This window comes from Sylvia atricapilla, chromosome 2, assembly GCF_009819655.1.
Source record: "Sylvia atricapilla isolate bSylAtr1 chromosome 2, bSylAtr1.pri, whole genome shotgun sequence".
NCBI lineage: Eukaryota > Metazoa > Chordata > Aves > Passeriformes > Sylviidae > Sylvia > Sylvia atricapilla.
In genome coordinates, this window is record NC_089141.1 from 42229748 (window position 1) to 42250604 (window position 20857).

At 35.9% G+C, this 20857-nt stretch overlaps 1 protein-coding gene across 3 annotated transcripts in view; it reads right to left on the reverse strand.

Annotated features, from left to right (window-relative positions):
* RDX (radixin) overlaps window positions 1–20857 on the reverse strand; it is a 35734-nt gene that overhangs the window by 7258 nt on the left and 7619 nt on the right. The window contains exons 2-8 of one of the 3 annotated variants that reach the window (XM_066313026.1): window positions 20190–20262; window positions 11426–11509; window positions 6442–6537; window positions 3947–4221; window positions 2669–2752; window positions 2076–2222; window positions 520–616 (exon numbers count right to left, since the gene is read on the reverse strand). In XM_066313026.1, the coding sequence (XP_066169123.1) occupies window positions 520–616; window positions 2076–2222; window positions 2669–2752; window positions 3947–4221; window positions 6442–6537; window positions 11426–11509; window positions 20190–20201 (795 nt within the window). In that variant the 5' untranslated portion in view covers window positions 20202–20262. The remainder of the gene's footprint in view (window positions 1–519; window positions 617–2075; window positions 2223–2668; window positions 2753–3946; window positions 4222–6441; window positions 6538–11425; window positions 11510–20189; window positions 20263–20857) is intronic. The other 2 variants (XM_066313028.1, XM_066313027.1) reach the window with 2 other exon arrangements.

The following is a 20857-nucleotide window of genomic DNA, read 5'->3' on the forward strand; positions in this document are numbered from 1 at the left end:
ACAGGTATTTTGATATTTTGAGCAAGGAAACACAATAATATATAAATCTAGTTACTGCCAGAAAATTCAAGATAAATTCAAAATTTTACCTGGAATATTCCAGAAATTTGCTGGTTCATATAAAATTATCTAAAACTTTAAAAAATTAGACCATTCTCTACTCTATTCTGAAGTCATTTGACCTAGAAAGTCTCATTAAATGTACTGTTGTAATAAAAACAAAAGAAAAAGGAAAAACAGAGGAGAAAAGCGGTAGAGAATTTAGCATCTTATGCTGTCTTTTCAACACATGACAAAGTATTAGTTGACTTAAAACCACTCAACAATTTAGGAGTATCAAACAGAATGAAAAGAGAGAAAATAAACCATATTTCAAAATTAACATTTCCTTCTGATTACTATTTTATCACTAAAAGTAATGAATGTCACCAATATTTACTCATTCCTTTATGCCAGACCAAGTCCTGCAGGCTTAAACCCCTTCATACAGGAAGTGATACTGTTGTAGACACTACTTACAGGGGCCTTTTTGTCAATTGGCTTTATGACAAATTTTTTGTCATTAAAAGAGATGTTTCTTATTTCACTCCAGGGAAAACCAATCTTGGGTGTCAGCCTTCAAAGAGAAGAAGTTCTCATTAGAAGCAGCAAGGACATGCACTTCATATATATATATATATATATATATATATATATATGAATTTAGTAAGGCTTAATGCCTGTGCCATTCTCACTACTACAATTAGCTACATTTAGAATATTACATTTACAACATAACGTTTCAACGTAAACTTTAACAGCAGTTAGAGCATATTTTGGTAAAATTTTGTTTTTACAAATATTACATCAAATTAATTATATTTTAATAAAGTACATAGCATTGTAACAAAAGGAATTTTGATTTATAACTTATTCTAATACTATTACGTAGATGTTAAACATCACAATCATGTACTCATTCTTTACATGGCATTGGTAACTATTTTCACTTGAAAGAGTAACTATTTAAATGTGAGAAACTGACATTTCAAGTACTAAAATTAAAGTAACTTTCAGCCATATGTTTAGCTCAGATTTGTGTTCTTACATTTTCAGAATTCAAGTTATATTTACTTCCCTTGCACCTTAAGCAAAATAAATTAAAATCAGAAATCGGTACAATGTTATGCATCAACTGCATAACAGCAAATATGTTTCTGTCAGCATAGAAGTTTTTTCAATTCATACTGTCTTAATTATAAATATCAGAAAATATTTAAGTATTTGATTGCTGACTATCAGGAGATGGGAAATACCAAAAATTGCCTCATAGCTCAATCTGATCTGAACATTTTAAGTATTTCCAGCTTTCAGGAGTTATATTGCCATCTAATGGCAATTAAGTCGTACAGAATTTTGTTACAGAGTATATACATCTGAAGTTGACTGTTCACCTCTGAAGTTTGACATATCATGCGTAACTTCAAATCACTGTGAACGGTCTGTTGACATCAGATACTACTAACCAGCACTTGTAAAGAAAGAAAACAGTAAGTCTGTTGTTCTGTTTCCAAATTCTTCACATTTCCTACATTTCAGCTTTTCCCTTTTCAAGTAAAATAGATTACTTGATTTCTTTATCAGGACACACTAATGCTCTATTTTCTTTGCTGTCTAAAAGGTTTCACTTTTAAACACCCAAGTTTTTAATGCTCCGACATCTATAATCCTTGTCATGGCTCTTACAAATGTTTCTCATTAAATACATTGCTAGCTTTAAAATGTCCTTTTCATCCTGACCAAAGGGAGTGTTTTGAGTAAAAGGTACAGGAAAAAAACATATACAGATGTAGTAACCCATATACAACAATGTAAATTTAAACTTCTCTAGAACTGCTCTTCTTTTCCTTTCTTTTGCATCCCATGTCTTTAAACCTCAAACATTCTGGCAGTTAACATCTCTCTCTTTCTATCTCTCACATAGATTAGAAGGAGAACCTGTTTTGCCAGATCTTACTGAACACACAGTAAGTTGGGGGTTGTGCAATCTCAGCAACTCCTAGGACAGAACTGCAGAATGAATATTTCCCACTTACTTATCATCGTGCTCATAAATATTCAGACCCAAAGCATCAACTCCTAGCCACAATTCAGTTCCTTTTTTATTCTTTATTTCAAAGTAGTTGACTCCATACATTTCCAAGTCTTGTGCTATCTTAAGGTATTCCATCATAGAATCTTCCCTGATGAAGAAGAAAAATTGGTATAGTTTAGACAACAAACCATAAGTACATTGTAAGAATAAGGGAACTGCAGAATAAACAGCTGGGGTAAAATCAGTTATGAATTAAATCTCTCTCTAAAATAGTTTGACTCAGATACTTTTAAGAGCTCTACACCCTAATATCCAAGTAGAGTCCAAACATTGGACTTTGTCTTTCTGCCCCATGAGCTAAGGAAATACTAAATGTATTTTAGAGGCAGGCAACTATGGACAAAGGCAGCTGACAGCCTTACCAGAAATCATGTAGGTAAACCAACAACCTAACTGGAAACTCAACTCCCATGAAAGTGTTTCATAACTACCTACCCTGGTCAGAATAAAAGAAAGCCACTTTTTAAACAAATACCTCCCACAATACATCCTAATAATAATGAAAGGTGTTGTGAACATTTTTTACATAATTACCTTAACATTCCCCTATGCTCTTCATGCCAGTTCTGTATTCTTTCTTCCCACTGTTCTTTTGTCAGTTTGTGCTGTTCTAACACACTGTGAATAGAAAATGTTGCTGTCAAATGACACTGACAACAAACGTAACCTCTTTTGTTCCATAGCACAACATATGCTTTAACTGAATAAATTTAAGAGATGACTTCCTATATACTGCTCATATTTTCAGCGCAGAAACAGAAACTTTGTATTTCAACAAATTCTCTTCTAAAATAGTGTGAAAGTCACCTCTTTTTTTCTTGGTATTCCATATGCTTTGTAATAGAAAAGTTACACCACTGCATACCTCAAAGTCATAAAATGTCATGCTTACAACAGCTGAAAATGCACACCTATAGAATCCTCTGGCAACAATGCTGCAAATTAATCTCTAGGTGTGCAAAGATACACTCAAGCTTTCCTTCTGCTGTCATTCGAAAGAAAAGGTAGGATATTACAACAAGTTAGCAGACAACCTTGTTGAGAGGTTTTTTGTGTGTGTGTTGTTTTTTTTTTTTCCCCTTTATGAATAAAATCAATAGGGAAGCAGCTTCAGAAAGCTATTTGATGTTTAATCTAAAAGAGGCTGCAATGATGGAATTATATTTTGGCCTACTAAAACTTTCAGTACTGCAGTAAGAAATCAAATGCATACGATAACTTTATTATGCTTTCATTCCATGCACTCAGCATTTCAGACTTTTCTGGAGAAACTATTTTAAAGGACAAAAATCATGTGAGCATTTGTGTACTGAAAAGAACACCTTAAGTATATGACTTTGTGTTGTATCTAAGCAACAATTTCATTTTTAATGCAATATATTTTATTTGCAGTACACTTACTTTCAGGAAATTATTATCATTTAAGTGTACAAAAATATGAAAACTGAAGAAAGGAGAGAGTATCAAATGAATTTCAGTCATTTCTATATTGGCATATTTTAATTTTAATTTAGCAGAAGCAGGCCTCCAGTAGTATTACATGATTTTGGAGTACTTTGGAAACGTGTTCAGCTACATCTGTGCAGGTGTTTGTGGACAGGACAGGAAATACATCTCAAGTAATCTGTGGCTGTGATGCTTCTTTGTTACTTAGTCTAAATTAGGATCTCTATATTTTACTAGCAAAAAGAGGAACTCTAAGAAAGCCACCACTAAATGCATGTTATTGCTTAATATTTTATTTATAAAAAATGTGCTATAGTTAAGTTTATGTACAGCATTTGGTGCAAAACCCGCAGGGTTTTCACTCACCGCTGGGGGAGAAGCCTGTCATTGGCTAGGTAGCCCAATTTATGGATCTCCTTACTGTAATCTCCATACTTGGACTGGACAGCATAAGAAGCCAGAAGAACTGCAGTTTCTGGTGGGCAATATATTTCATCATTTAAGATCGACTCTTTGACTTGCAGGAAGAAAAGTCTCTGAGTTATTTCCTGAATTAATTCTTCAGATACATCCTCTGGAAAAAACTTGGCCCTGAACTTAAACTGTAAAGGATTTTCTTTCCGTACATCTTGCTGTGTTACCTGAGGGAGAAGAATAAGGAGAAAAATAAAAAGAGCACTAAATGGTAAATTAAATGTGATTTAATAGTACTTAACTCTTCAGTTCCTCTACACTGAAACCCAGAGCCTCCTGACAAGCCCACTGTGGAACTCACCGAAAGGTTCACATGGTGCAAACGGGTACGTCAATCTGAATAAACCAGACAATTTTGAAATACTACTTAAAGGCTCATTAAGAGGTTTTTTTTTTGTTTTCGTGGGTTTTTTTTGGGGGGGGTTGGGGTTTTTTTTGGTTGATCAGTTTTGGTGGGGGTTTTTTTGTAGGCTTGAGTGCATTTTTATTTATCACAATAAAGACATGGAAACTAAGAAGTTGCAATAGATATTACAAAGATCAAAACTATATCCAAGAATGATGTGCAGGAAGTAAAAATTAGGGTCTAACAATGGTTCTTTAGCAAGAACTACAGCATATTTCTTCCATGTGATTGTGAAGTTGGACTCTTTTAAATGTCTTTCAACTACTGAAATAAATATAAGTGCTTTTACCCTGTGCAAAAACCTTAATTCCTTTAATCACATTATTTTTCTAGAATGGATAAGCTTTAAAACTGTGATTTCTGCAAAGACATCAGATATGGCCTTAAGGCTTCTTCTACTTCGTATTTCAAAAAAGACACGTTTTTATGTAGAACTCAAGTTGTGCTCAGCTTGCAGTACCAATTATGGCCAAAGCAAAAACATTCAAAACTAAACTAATTTTAACATAAAATAGTAATTGTTAAAATGTACATTCACTGTAAAATAATTCTCATACATCCCAGTTCAAGCACTTTATTGCACATTTAGCTTTATGTGCACTATTAGTCCCACTAAAACCTCGTTGTCATGCATGAAATTATGTATGTTTGCTCGACTTGTAGAAAGTCTTAAAAACTGTGAATATAATAAACACAGCCTTTTAAACACCAAGAAACATAAGTACATATATATTCAAGATCTGAGGTTTAAGTTTTAAGTTTTGCTGACTTTTCATTACTGCTGTGCATTAGTTACAGACGCAGCATTTCATCTCACCAGTGAAAAACTAGTTGTGCTCATTGTAGTAAAATCTTACGTGCCCATCTATTCTTTATCAGATTTTATCTACATTTACTGAAAATACGTAAATAATAATTTAAAAGTAAGAGACAGTTAATTTGATGCATTTCAGAATCAAATGTTACACCTTTTTTTTTGAAGATAAATAACTGTCTCAGTCAAAATTTAAAAAATGAACATGCCCTCAGCTGCTTCTGAACTGTACCAGAAACTTAACTTACTAAAGGTTTCCATAGAGCAACGCTTCTGTATTTTTCACAACTGATGCAATAAATCCCCATCTCCAACCACTTGAGACAGGTCACTACAGGTAACAAAGTATCTGTAGCACTACAGATGTTTACTGTTTATGAAACAAGACACATATAACATTCTAGGAGACAGATTTGGTGGTTAGCAAGCTTAACTCACTGGATTTACCACAGAGGAGAGGAAAAGATTACGTTTATGCAGACAGTGGGACTTTCTCCTAGAACCCTCACAATTTGCCTTCTAATATTGAAGATAAAAAGGGTATTTTTGATTAGGTTTAACTAAAAAACAAGTATCTCCATTCTGAACAGTGATATTAACAAATACTCTGGCAGCAAGTATTAAAATAAGAAGTGACCATTCAAATTCATAGATACGATTTAAAGTAAAGTGATCCAGTTCCCAGTACCTGGAAGATACAAGGTACTCAAAGCTGTTTGGGGAAAAAAAAAGTTATCCTACAATCTGCCTATTAGACATCTAAAGTTTAGAAGCTGATTATTGTGCCTTGTTTAAAGATTCGTAGCTGTATGCATACAAATTCCTGAAGCTCAAATACTTCCCATACACACACGCAAACTGTAAAACAATAATTCTATTATGTTTTGCTACATGAAAATGAGACAATCATATGAATTCAAGTTTTCCTAATGCATGCATGCATGCATTCCGCAGTACTGGAAACTATCTCCACAAATTAAATATTGATGCAGCTTTGCATATTCTTTATAACTAATCTAACAACACTATTTTGTCATTTAAAGCATATGAAAAGCAAATTTTCAACTAAATTTGAAGCCAGCTATACATCACTTAAGATATTAAATCAGTAAAGCTTAAAAAATATATTCAAACTGTACACTTAGCTAAATATGAGGGAATTGTTACCTTTTTATTTAGCTTCAGCCAAGTTGAGTAGCCTTTGCTGTCCACATACTGCAGCCCAAAAAACCAGACTTCACGAAGACCAACAGTTTTCACCACCTAAAGAAAGAATGAGCCATAATCATCAGTAATCACTACAATGCATTTTTTAACTGGTATTGTGCAGCTGAATAAAGCTACATAAATAATTTCAAGATGAAATGCAATCAAGTCTTACAAGAACAAAAGAAGATAAAATAGTAGCAAAACATCAGGTTCAGGGAACCCCAGAGTTTTAAATGAACTCAAACACTCCAAGCTACCAACTGGAGCGTGCAGCTGTGTACATCAGCACCTGAGGAACAGAAGGTAGTAACAGGACCCTGAGGTTACAAAGCACATCTGGGAAGTGACCTGGAGCCTATGGAGAAGTGAGTACACTTCAACAGAAGACAACTGGTGAAGCGATAATGAAGAGTAATATTGGTGGACAAGTATGATGTAATGACGATGAACTGACTCCTTCAAATAGTTCTGCCATCTTCTAAGAGTTAATGATAAAAGGGATAAGGATGATCTACCCAATTAAACATACATGACCTTCCTGTAATCCTTCAGATCAGGTCTGTCACCAAAAGCTACTAAAGAAGAAAAATTGTCCTTGAATAGAGGGAAGGTTGTTTTATGGATACACTACTTAAAAAGACAGAAAAAAAAACCCCAAGCTGTTTTCATAATAGAATTGTAGTGTAGGTAAGTCTCTCAGGACTTCAAAAAAGGATGAAACTTATGTGACAAAAATCTGTTGAAACAAACCATCCATAAAGATCTGTGAATAACAGTAAAAAGATAAACCTCAATAAAAGATCACATTTAATAAAAGCAAATTACTGTACATAAAAGACAACAACTTAAATTACGTGAACAAAGTTCTAGTTGTAAAGCTAAAAGGCAAGAAAGCTATTACATTACTATACACATGTATGGTATTCACAAATCTAATTCTACATAAGGACAGGTCACATCAACTTATAAAAAAAGATGCTGCAGCACTGGAAATGTTTCAGAAATCTTGAAAAGAATGATCAGTGACTTGGAACGCTTTCTGCATAGCTAAGACAAGAACTAGGGCTACTGACAGAAATAAGGAAAGATATGATACAGGTCTATAAAACTTGCATGGCATGTAGAAGGAAAATATGGAATGATTGTTCATTATTTCTTATAATGTAAGAATTAAGAGAATCAACAGAAATCATGACATAGCAGGCTCAAGCAACAGAAAGCAGCACTTTTACTACAAAGTACAATGAAACTGTGAATTATTTTACAAGTCTTTTGCACAGCAAAAGCACATGTGGATTTAATAAGCAATTAATCACGAAGGTCCAGCAAAGATTATTAAATGACTGTAAACTCTGGCTCCATAGATCATGTATGGTAGTACTTACATATGTCCTCAGGTTGGACCATGGTGCCAAGCTGCTTTACTGAAGGCTGTTTTATGGAAGCATTCAGATGCATGTGAAGTAAATAGAATTTTACACATAGATCCTCCTCCATTTTAAAGTAGTACTATCGGGTTGCAAAATTAAGATTTTGAAAATTAGAAAATGTCATAAGATAACTATGAAAACTTACTTTTGCTGCCTTGCATATTTGCATAATCACTTAACAACAATTTGAGTGTGCACCTTTTTTCTTCCTTTATCATTTCACCCTCAAACTCCAAAGGAAAAAACGGACAATGTTTGTGGATCCAACCTGATTGATGCCTTGAGTGAGCACAGTTATTTCCTCTAGAATTCCCACATAATTTACTTTGCATCATAAGAAATGCTAAGAACAGATATATGCTACTAGTATGGTCCCAAGCAGCATTAAATTCGGTGCCCCAACTCAGGAATTTCAGACCGGCTGCTTCTTTTGGCACAGATCTCCTATATAACGCTGATCAAACTACCTATGGCTTTATCAGATGACTGAGAATGCTCCTTACTTAACAGCTGTCCCAGCTGAGCCCTTGTACCTTATCAGCTCTCTGAGCTGCAAAGAACTGCAGATGCTCAACAGCTCTGCCCGTGAGGCAGAAGGAGACAAGTGCTTATGCTCATGTCAAAACATTTTGCTTTCAACCCATTAACTACAGCCCCTGAGATGCACATGATTTAAATACAGACAACCTGGGTACAGCTACATAAGTTGGCAAAATCAACAGTAAAACCAGCAGAATTCACAAATAAGTCAAAAGCATTGCCTACACTGCCTCTCTGCTCAAAGGAAAGAGAAACAATCTTTCTGAAACTTTGTACCAGAGAAAACATGCAACTTTTGCACTGCAGTAGCATGATATGAAAAGTAAGCAGAAATGAAAAACTTAGGAGTTTGATTCTGGCTCAAAACTTCTATTAAGTAGCTTCAGGCAAGTTTTCATCACATGTGTTAAAACAGATTATGCACCATCACACCCTACAACTTGACTATTAAAAGGCAATAAAAACTTGGAGAAGAAAAGCAACCTGAACAATGCATGTTTGGGCAAATCACAACTCATACATAAGGGCAACCTAACAAGAATTTCATATGGTCACCTTCCACAAGATGGTAAAGGAGACTTTGGAGACATCTGGAAAGGACAGTGAGGTACAACACAAAATAAAGGAGACAACCCTCACATTCCTTCTTAATGGTAGCCACAGTGAACCAAAAGCTACCAATGCACAGTGCAAACAAAACAACTCCCCCATGATTACCACCAGTGTGTGGAAACATATCCCTCACAGGGTTCTTCCTCTCCCAGGAAAGCTGTAGATGCTTCACTGGTTGACTACAGGAGGACAAATCCCCTCCTGCCTATTCTGACCACTGAGAGGGATAGACAGTGAGACCAATAATAAGCATATTAGAACACCTTCTGAAATGCAAGTAATTAAAAAAAAAACCAAAAAAAAAACCAACAACCACCCACATTTGTGCAATAAATAAGAAGTTTACTGATTTTGACAATGGAAGAGCAAAGAAAAAGCCACAGATTTCAAATGCTGAATTCTTGTCAGCTAGCAGATGAAGATGATGAGAACACACCATACTGGAATGGGGAAACAAAGCAGCAACTCCAGAAAATGCCAATTAAAAGCTTAAAAGAACATTGGCTGGTACAAGGTTGAAAGGTTGTTCACCAAAAGTGTAGAGAGCACTAGATAACAGCTGAATTCATGGAGAAGTTATTTTCTGCAAACAATAACCAACATGCTTGTCATGTTCGCCATTTCTGCATAAACCCTGAAGGGCAATCCTTCCAGTAACAGCACCATTCAATTCCCTTTCTATAGAGAAATGAGATAACTTTTTGTCTGAAAATTTCATGCTGGTTTCACAATACAGTTCAGCTCTCGATGTTACACTGTGGAACTCACATGAATTCAAGATCAAGCTAAAAATGTTTCTCAAACACAACTATTCTGGTTGATTTTTCTTAACCTAAATTTTTTTTCAGTTTAAAGCTACAGAGGTAAGAGTTGGGGAGATGTCAAACACCACACAGAGAACCGAGGAACAAAGAAGAGAGCATGACAGCAAATTCAGAACTGTATCTTTGTTCCCTGTTTGTGAATGCCCCAATTTGGATGAGCCTGATTACCTGGGCACAAGACATTACACAGCAGAATGTCACCCCACCCAAGGGTGCATGGCAGAAGATAGCAAAGGCTGGCAGAAGACAAGTAACAGCTTGACTCTTCTATGCCACAGAATACCACACTTTTATTTGATGATGATGCTGGTTAGACAAAAAGCAAGACAGACTCTTTTTTCAAGAAGTCTTTTTAAGAGTCATGAAGTTTATTCCTCTGTAGGGGCTGAAGATATACTGCTACTGATGTCAGAGAAAAGGGCAAGCAGTAAGTGTTAAGAGTCAGTCATTTCAAACAAAAACTGCAAAGGTGATTTAATTTATCCAGAAGTTCAGTATTAAAACAACATTATCTTCTTTTCAATTTATAAAATAAGACATTTTATTAACTCTAAAAGGTCAACTAAAGCTCAACGAACTTTTTGATGTGTTACTTTCTCTTAGTACTCATCATTACATACTTCAAGCTCTGTAGTGGAATGGACATAACAACCTCTAGACATAATTGTTGATCTACCTTAACTACCTTTGAAGAGTAATTTCAGATATTTCCACATTCCCTAAATAAAAGCATACATCTTGGATCTAGATAATAAAACATATTTATTCATATCTAGATAATAAAACATATTATTGGTATCTTGTTGGCAAACAACACAACACACTGACCAGATTCTATTCTTAAGGTTTCCTATAACACCCAACAAACAGATCAATAATTTGTTTCTGATGATTCTGGATGACTAACACTGCATGAGTGCAAGAACACCCTGTTTAAGAAATCATTCACTTGGTCCATCTGACTGACGTATAATACACACCATCAAGTGAGAGTGTGCAGTTCTGATAGGCCTGCAATCCACAAGCACATTAAGGTCATCATTTTCAACTATTCTTTTTTCCTTTCCTTTTTTTTTTTAACATAAAATTCCAGACTGGTTCATAACACAACAGTATTTAAAACTAACATTTGGAAAGCGAAAAACCATCTTACACCATCTACTGCTGGAAAGCAACTGTGTTGGCTTTCATTAATGAAGTGTTACACACATGTTTCTAAAATATGCAGTTCCAACAACTATATTGCAGTAGCAACTATAATATTATTAGACATAAAAACCACAAGTAATTTCAAAGCAGTTCCATACACAATTTATCTGAAGCCTCATTGGTAAGATATTTAGAGAGCTGTCTTTGAATTCAATACATTCCATGAGAAGTAATGAGGAAATTCACACTAACTCAGAGCATAGCTTAGATAACCTAAAGAAAAATAATCTGTACATGAGAATACTACCACTTTTTCAGACTATGTCTTAATAACCACAATACTCTTATGTGCTTGCATTCATATATACATAGAGACATGTAAATTACCTGATCAAAGAGCTGCTTGCCTGTTGTATTGGGCTGGATGGCAAATTCCAACTCTGCATCCATTGTGGTTACTCTGACATTGATCTACAGAACATAAGGAAATATTTAAATGTTATTGTAACAGTGTAATACTTCTGTATCCTGTGATTAGCCTGTAAGAAACAGTAAGTTCAACAATTTTAATGATCTTGTGAAAACACAGAATATAGCAGTAAGAAAAACAGAAAATTTGAATCTGAAAAAAATCTCATCTTTATTTAGTGTAAAAGCATAATCAGGATAGTTTTTACCAGTAGGTTAGAAGGTTAAATTAGAGAACAAAGCTCAAAATTAATTTAATGGGAAAGTGACATCACTACTGAACAGCTGAAGAACATTGGGACATTCAGCTGCTGGGCACTATCTTTCAGAGGGCTTCTCAAATGCATGCAAAATGTCTTGGTCACACATATATCATTTAAAGGTATTTATGCCTAGCAATATAAAAAACAAGCAGCCTCCTGTTTGCCATTCCTAAAATCAAGCAGTTTGGTGGTTAAAGTACTTAGGACTAGAGCTTGTACATCTCCAGACAGACTAGAAGCAGGTTTTCATCAATGGAAAGAAAAGCTACGGAAGGTAGCTCTCCTTAGTGCCAACCTCCTTCAACTCCCCTACCACAAGACTAAAAAATCACCACCATTTAATGAGCCTCCTTCTCCTGAAAGGAAAGACCACTTTCCAGATGACTCCTGACAATCACTGGGTTTATTTGGCATAAAACAAGAAGTCAAATACTGCAGGAGATAATTGGAAGCCTTACTTGGAAAGTGTAAGAGTCTTTTCCAATTCCTCTTCAGCTGGTACATACAGAAGTGAGAATTTTCATGGAACAAAACAAAGTATTAAATGCACAGCACTGTCACCTCAGTGTTAGAAGGGTCCTCCACTCCTACTGCCAGGGTATCACATTTTATTCATCTTTAGTGCACAGGAATATAAAGTGTTAAAGGGCAAATACACCTTCCTATAAATGCAAAAAAAACCCCAAACTCACACAGATATATTCCAGTTTCCCTCCACGGTAAAAAAGGGGAACAGGAATAGATTATGACTTGTAATACATGTTCTTACACTACTTGATCTATGCATGTGAGAACCATTTCCATTTACAATTTCCCTAATTTTGCCACCAGGTGGAATACTTTGAGAAGTGTTTGTCTGGAAAAGAAGACAAGACAAAACATGGAAGCAAGATCTAAGGTGAGGAAAAGAAAACTGCAGAGCAGTTTATCCTCATGCAACAGGTGAAGCTTGATCATTGTTCCCTTTGGTGTCAAGGTAAACAGAGGGGGATATACAAGACAAGAACAGCAGGATCCTGAGGACCTCTGGTTATAGACTTGCAAATAAGAATGATAGAGGGGGCTTAGCCAAATTTACTGTGTATGCAAACACTGATAAAGAACAAGAGTTGAAGACTATGGAGTAAAAGATTTTTTTTTAATTGCAAAAAAAACCCTCCTAAAAACAGAGGGTGTATTTCAGGAAGAAGTGAAAAGATGTTTTCTGTAGATTCTCTCAGTCTGTCCATTTCAAGAGAAGAAGAAAAAAAAAAAAAAAAAAAAAAAAAGAAACCAACCCTTAGAGAACATAATTCCTCTAACAAAATAACTAATTTTAAATGGTAGCATGAGGGATTGCCCCTTAATTACAAACCCATAATTTTTTGAAACAGTTTTTTCTATTTAAAAAATTAAGCCTTCTTTAGGGCAGTCACAAGTAAGCAAGTTACAAAGAATAAGGCCAAAAAATAATTTATTAAATGCCAAAGTGTTCAGTTATATAACACCACCACTGCCAAAACAAGAAGCATCACAGAAGATCTACAAAGCACAGCAAGTTCAAAACGAATCACAGCAACAGGCAGCAGAAACTTCTAATATAAATATCCTTACAACAAATGTTCTTCACAAGAACTAGAATATCCAAACAGTAAAGTAATAGCTGTAATACAAATTCAATACAGCTCTAAATTCTGCCTGCTTCTGGATGCTACTGCTCAAAAAAATCTGAGTGCTCTAAGCATACAGAGCTTCTACACCTGCAACAGCTACAAACAGACATTAAGAGTACCTGGCCACTTAAACACATTGCAGTAACTGCTTAAGCCTGTAGCATTTCTGCTTATCTTTGAACTTCCAATTAACAGCTCACTCAGCTGCTAATCAATATTTACACATTTTCTAATAAGAAAGTTGCAAATTAAATGATGGCAATGTAAAATGTTACCTTTTGTGATATGAATGATTTAAGAAGAGACAAAGTTTACACTACAGTTCATTTTCTTTCTAAAGGAATTTGGACTGAGTATGATTTTTGCCAGACAAATACCAGGCTTCTACAAACTTGTAACATTGTTTCACACCTTTAAGTATTTCTGGGCATGGAACATAAGAAAGTTACTTTTGTCAAAACCTAAAGAGCACCAAAGGTCTACTTATCTAATTCAAATCTTGATCACAGGGCACCCTCTCAACAAAAATTAAACCTTTGGTACCAGTTGCATTGTCTAAAATAAAGCTACCAAACTACATTAACAAAATTCATAGGGAAAGTTTCCATATCATAAACAGGGCAGGGAATTAAGAAAACACAGGCAGAAATAGAAGGTCCAGGAACTTCAGCAATGGTCTGTCACCCGTGTAACCTCTGCTGGGTATCCAGCTACTTTGAAGCAATTCTCTTTAGGTAACACTGGCCATGGGGGAAATTATCTGAACCACAAATTACAAGGACAGACACTAATCTGAACCAACTTTACCACACAAATACGAAAACAGGAAGGAGCTCTTGCAATGGTGACAAGAGAAATGCATAAGGGTTTCCTGTGGCAAGTATTGGAAGGCTACCACTACATATAGCACAAGGTCCATTCAGCGCCTGCTTTTCAAACTTGCTCTCAGCAGGACCCCCATCTTTGTAACAGAATCTGACAGCTCTCTTCTTCACACATGTTCAGCCAATCACTATCACAAATTTGCATAATAAATAGAATCACAGAATAGTTGGGCTTGGAAGGGACCTTTAAAGGTCATCTAGTCAACCCCTCCCTGCAATGAGCACAGACACCTTTCCCTACATCAGGCTGTCCAGAGACCCATCCAGCCTGACCTTGAACATTTCTAAGGATGGGGTGTCTACCATCTCTCTGGGCAATTGTTAAGAGTTTCACCACCTGCATCACAAAAATTTTCTTACTTATATGTAGTTTGAATCTATATCCTTTTAGTTCAAAACCATTACCCTTGTCCTATTGCAACAGGCCCTGATAATATGTCCCCACTTTTCTTATAAGCTCCCTTTGAGTACTGAAAGGTCACAATAAGCTCTCCTCCCTTTCTCCCAGGCAGAACAATCCCAACTGTTTTAGGCTTTCCTCATGTGGAGGGATGCTCCATTCTGAGAACCGTTTTTGTAATCCTCCTCTAGATCTGTTTCAACAACACCATGTCTGCCCTCCCTGTGCAGGGAGCCCAGAGCTGATGCAGCACTGCAGGTGGGCTCCCAGCAGGGCAGAGCAGAGGGGCAGAATCCCCTCCCTGGCCCTGCTGCCCACACTGCTTTGGATGGAGCCCAGGACACGTTTGGCTTTCTGGGCTGTGAGTGCACACTGACAGCTCATGTCCAGCCTCTCACCCACCAGCACCACCAAGCCCTTCCCGCAAGGTTACTCTACATCTGCTCATCCCCAGCCTGTGTTGACACTGAGGGATGTCCCAGCCAAGCTGCAGCACCTTTGTACTTGGTCTTGTTGAACCTCAGGAGCTTCACATTGTCCCACTTTCTCGAGCTTGTCGAGGTCCTTGGCTTCAGCAGCAGGCTGAGTTTATCTGTATTTTACCAGACTTGCTTCAGAATGATTAAACACGGCCAGAGGAAAGGGACGAACACACACTAAAGAACTACGCGTTGATTATTCCTTGCCAAGGGTGCAACTGATGTTTTGAAAACAAACGTTGCTAATGGGTTGTGAGGATATTTGCCACAGCTCACAAGATAGTATTTATAGAAAAATATTCTACAGCAAATTATCTATTAAATAATTTATCAAAACCAATAAAGAGTACAGTCAATGAACATATCTGGAACAACAAACATCGATGTGAACTTAATAAAAGTATGCACTTCATAAGGGAATTGTATTTTATTGCATTTTTTTGCCTTTAAGGACTTGAAAAAGTATTTCTACATTTTCTTGCAGTACCTAACTTCAACCGTCCACAATTTTTGGGAATATTATACAGCCACCACATGAACCTTTGAAACCCTCCTCAAACAGACACAGTCCATGCAACATGCACAAAACCTGACTGTACCCTTAATAATCTCAAACGTCCTATTACTGTACTTCAGCCATCCTTTGCAGATATTAGTTATGGCACTTCAGCTTTCATCATGAACTCTAAAACTGAGCAGATACTAATACTGAGAAGAAAAGCCATTTAAAATAACATGGATATGGTTTCCAGAGGTTTTGCTTTGGTTTAATAAATGCAATACAAATTAGTCATTTGTAAAAGCCAAAAAACCCAGTCTGATTCATAAGAAAATTCATAGGGCAAAAAAAGTTTGTTCAAAGAGCTTCCTCACACTGGTTCAGCCATTTACTATCTCAAGTTTGCATATTAAATTGTGTTAAGAGTAGCAGTGTAGTAAAGCAATATTAGTCCCACTGCTTTACAGACTGCACGTATACATACAGCACTCTCTCCATAACAATGTCAAAGTAGTCATAGGAAGAGATGAAAGAAAAAAAAACTTTATGAAGAAGATAAGGTAAAAAGGTATGGATTAAACAGCATTAGAAACTGAAAGCTACAGAATAATGCCTAAGAGATTTTATTAATAGATGAATCAAATAAATCAGTCCTCCAAGCTGATATCAGTTGTCTATATTACAGTAAGAAATCAAAATTTCAAGCCATAATTCAAATACTGCATTAAATGGACTCAAATTTTTTCTGTGTAACAACCAGTGTAGTAAAAAAAATTTATACACTTCAATTCAACCACCTTACAGAAATTAGTTTGATTATGCAAATATTAGAATTTTAAACCACATTAATCCAAAATTTATTTACTCCTTCTGAACACACAGTATCATGAAATGTTGAACTGACCTAAAAATAAATCCTTGTTAATCTTAGTAACTTTGACATCTATCTCTGTTACTCCCCAGTGTAATGCTTGCTCTCTTTCATGCCTTGCAGTCTCATACAAAAGTGCTGCAAATTACCACCAAAACCAGATGATAATTTAACTCCTTCTACACCCTATAAATGCAATATTTCAGTCAATTAAATCTATTCTTCTTAGCATATGAAATGATTAACAGTTATGTAACCCATGATGTCTAATTTTAGCTTCTATGTTTCTATTTTCAGTGCAGATCTGTGAGAATGCCATACAGCTGAGAAACATTCTGTATCCATTCTTTTAGGAAGAAAGCACTGAAAATAAGAGTCAACAAATACTCTGCTCTTCAGCAAGCTGAGAACTAAACATACTGAGAACAGCACTTGCACCAGCTCAAATTTTGATTACAGCAGCAAAGATGTTATTAAACAAAGAAGTCATCAGTTTCCTTCAGATGGATCACAGCTTGCTAACTGAAGCTAAAATTCACACTGCTAGGTAGAAATGAGAATAGTAAGTCTTTCAGAAACAAGTTATTTGGGTTTAAGAGTAGAGTGGATGCTGAGTAACAGATTGAAAAACTGGAAAGCCACTTGGTCACAAACCCATCCAAAGTGAATGAGGAATGGACTTTCTTACTGAAGCAATAAAAAGAAAATATTTCAATTATGTGTATTTTTCAGACCCATATTACCTTAATATCTCAGGACAATACACTAAAGTTGTTTTTACCCTTTTTAAACAGCCTGTTCACTGAAGCCATTTAACCTACCAGCCTCTAAGAAAAAAAAAAATCCAAAACATGACCTTTTTCTACCATGTATAAGAATCATTCACAGTGGCATGAAATTTATTTCAGGCTGAGACTTCCAGGAAAAATGAAAGATATTTGCCATAAAAATCCAATACAGCACTTTCTACTGGCCTTCATTTACTTAATTTTGTCTGGATTACCACACAACTTTTCAATGTGAAACCAAAACCAAAAAAAACCCCTAAAATCCATTTAATTGCCTTTTCTGTGGTTCAGTGGGTACTGATTTCATTTAAATTGATCTGCGGCTTATTTATTTGCTATTTTCTCAAAAAAAAAAAAAAAAAACATCCCAGAAACACATGAAGAATTTATAGTTGCACTGCACAGGTTTACATATTTACAAGACTACCAGACTTTTCTGAAAACTATCAATTGGATCATTACAGCAGTCCGAAAAAAGAAAACCTAAATAGGTCACAGTAATCCAGAAAAGAGATAAAATAACACTGTCAAAAATTTCACCACTTATGTTAACTGGGTATTCTTAGCTCTTACCCATGATTATTTCGTTAGTTCACAGGTTAAATGATTTCCAGCAATGAAGCTACAGAACACTGTCTGTCTTATTGCAACATCTGTCAAAAATAAGCAACAAGGAGTTAAAGCACAAATAGTTTCTGGACTAGATGTACATGTGGTTACTGTGGATTGTCCATAAAGACAACTCCCAAAATCTCCAGGAAATATCCACAGCAAGAGACCTCCTACTGTGCAGTACTATCAAATCTGAGCAGAACAGCAAGACTCTTTGAAGAGCAGCTGCGGATTCATTAAACATAACCATGGCTGGGCTCTTACAGTCTCCAAAGAAGAAAGAAGGAGGGGAAAAAAAAAAAAAAAAAACAAAAACAGGGGAGGGGGGAGGAAAAGAGCTCCAAAGCCATCTATCATTTAAGAAGCAACCAGAGCAAAATCTGAGGTTTGATTTTTTTATAGGTAATACTGCTTAACCTTCATCAAATGTGCTACTTCTTCATTCACTGATTACCAACTATAATTACAGCAACCTGAAGCTTACAGGAAGACACTGAGAAATGTAATCAATTTAATTTCATTTAAAATGGCTCCTTTCCTTTGGCTTCCTTCTAGGATTTCACATGCACCCGCATCATCAAGAGACACAAGAACTCTTTATAAAAAGTCCCTTATAAAAGAAAAAAAATATATCTTTGGCACAAGGCCAGCTTCTTTGCCAAGATCTGGTAGCTAATATCCATTATCAGTGTGGACTGTGCGCTCTTCTAGCACCACTGCAATCTCAGTTCTAAGGATACTGCTCTCCTTGTGAACAACCCCAAAATTCTTATTTCCTTCAGTTTTCTCTGGTTCTTAAAATAGAGAGAACTCTGCCTGCCTAAATTTCATGGTTCCAATTCCAAAATTTAAAAAGAAGTTACCTCACCCAGGCTTTTTTTTTCTAGTCACCACCTCTGTGGCTCCATGGCTCACCAGCTGAAGGTGAAGCTGAAGGCCTCAGAAACCACACGAGCTCACAGGGTTTTCCAGCTGAGAAGCTCCATCAAAGGCAGTACTCAATTCTCACAAGCCAGCACTCAAACAGGTCAGAAAACAGTATGCTGCTAATTCATTGTCCTGCCCTACACAGTGCAGCGTTGTGTCACCAATAAGCAGGATACAGACAGCTACTTCCAGCTGGAGAAAGTGCCAAGGTCCACTGGCAAGAAAAGAATAAATTACAGAAACAAGGTATGGCCAGCTGGTCATCAGACCAACTGCAAAGCTCAGAACAGAACTTCAAGCCCTTAGTCCCATGCTCACATTACTCATTGAGCTGTACCAGTTCTAAATACTGGGACACAACACAGATTATGTACAGGGGTCATTTCTCACTAATTGCAAAAATCTTTTATTTATCTATGTATCGGGCTGTATGTGTGTACACACATGCACATGGACACATTTATTCTTAGCAACAAACCTGCCCTGCCCCTAATCTGCTACCAAGATGAAACATCAGAAAACAAAGAGAGCCCAAAGGCTATTACATAAACCAAGAGAGTTGAGTAGAAATAATCTGACAATTCAGTTCCCTTTCTGAATGCTTTGATCACTGGATACAAGTGGAGGAGACAAGCAGAAGTCATTTAACACATGGCAGATGAAATCCTAAGCTAGCAATATAACATTAACAGAAAAAGAATCAACCTACTGAATAATTATCTCCTCAAAGACTCCTAGAATTACTATCAAAACAGAAGTTGGAGATCTCTTCTTCCCCTGGGTAGAAAGCGGATGAACCCTTTATCTTAGCTGAAGTGAGAGGAACAAGAGATCACAAACATGGCTTATCTCCTCCCTTCAAAACTTATTTTCTGTGTGATACCCTCTACCATGGTAAAACTACTATTTAACCTAGGGCAGACACTTTACACAGGTTCTGTCTTCCCCTGCCAAATCCTGTAGCAAACCCTTTCACTGAGTCAGGCTCAAATTCTGCCTCCATTAACTACTGTAAGTCAGCTCATCTCAAAATCAACAATTCCTGAAAAGTCATTCCCCCTGTCAGCCAAATGGGCTCCAAGTACTGCTCCCATTTCCAATCACCCTACGTGCAACTTGCAGTACCAAGCTCTCTTGACCATTTTTCCCACATGTTAGTACTATACTGTCTCAACTTCAACTGTACACGATGAAATCTTAGGAAATCTAGAAAGGGCAGTGTCAAAATAATTAGAACAGTTATAAGATTATCCCTCTAAAATGTAAAAACCTTCCTAGTTTTTAGATTAATATAAACCTGCTACTTACTGGTTTCGGCATTTTTCTTCTTTTCTGTAGTCTCCTGTCCACTTAAATCTTCCAAAAACTGTCTGCCCCCTTTCTGCCAAAAACAAAATTTAAAGAGTTGTTTTTAAATTACTCAAAACTTAGTCACAGTAAATAGCACAAATACTAAAACAAGTAAGCAAGCTCTACATGTACAAAATACACTACTAAGTAGATGATATATAAAAAGGGCAACTAATTTAGGCAGTGCCAGAATCTACAGGTCTCTGAGTAGTAACATCCTTTCAAGTTTCTGTAGAACATTTATGTAGTAATGTTAAAATAAAGAGATGACAGTTCCCCAAGTGCTACAAATTCTTTTAAAGGTTTTGTTATCATATGTCATCTACTATTAAAACTCTAACACTATTTACAAGAAACATAATAAATACAAAAGATATGCTCTAATAATTTTAAAGCATCAAAACTTTTATATCCTGGCTATAAAGGCATTTGTTTCTCCCAGCAAATGAATGACAGTAATTTTTCCCAAATGAAAAGAAATGCAAGTACACCAACACAGTAAAAAAAAAAAAAAAAAAAAAAAAAAAAAAAAAAAAAAAAGGAAGAAATTCTGCTGTGCTTAAAATAACTGAGATTTTTTTCTTTTCAAGCAGAATGGTCTAAGTTACATCTATGTGGTGATGAAA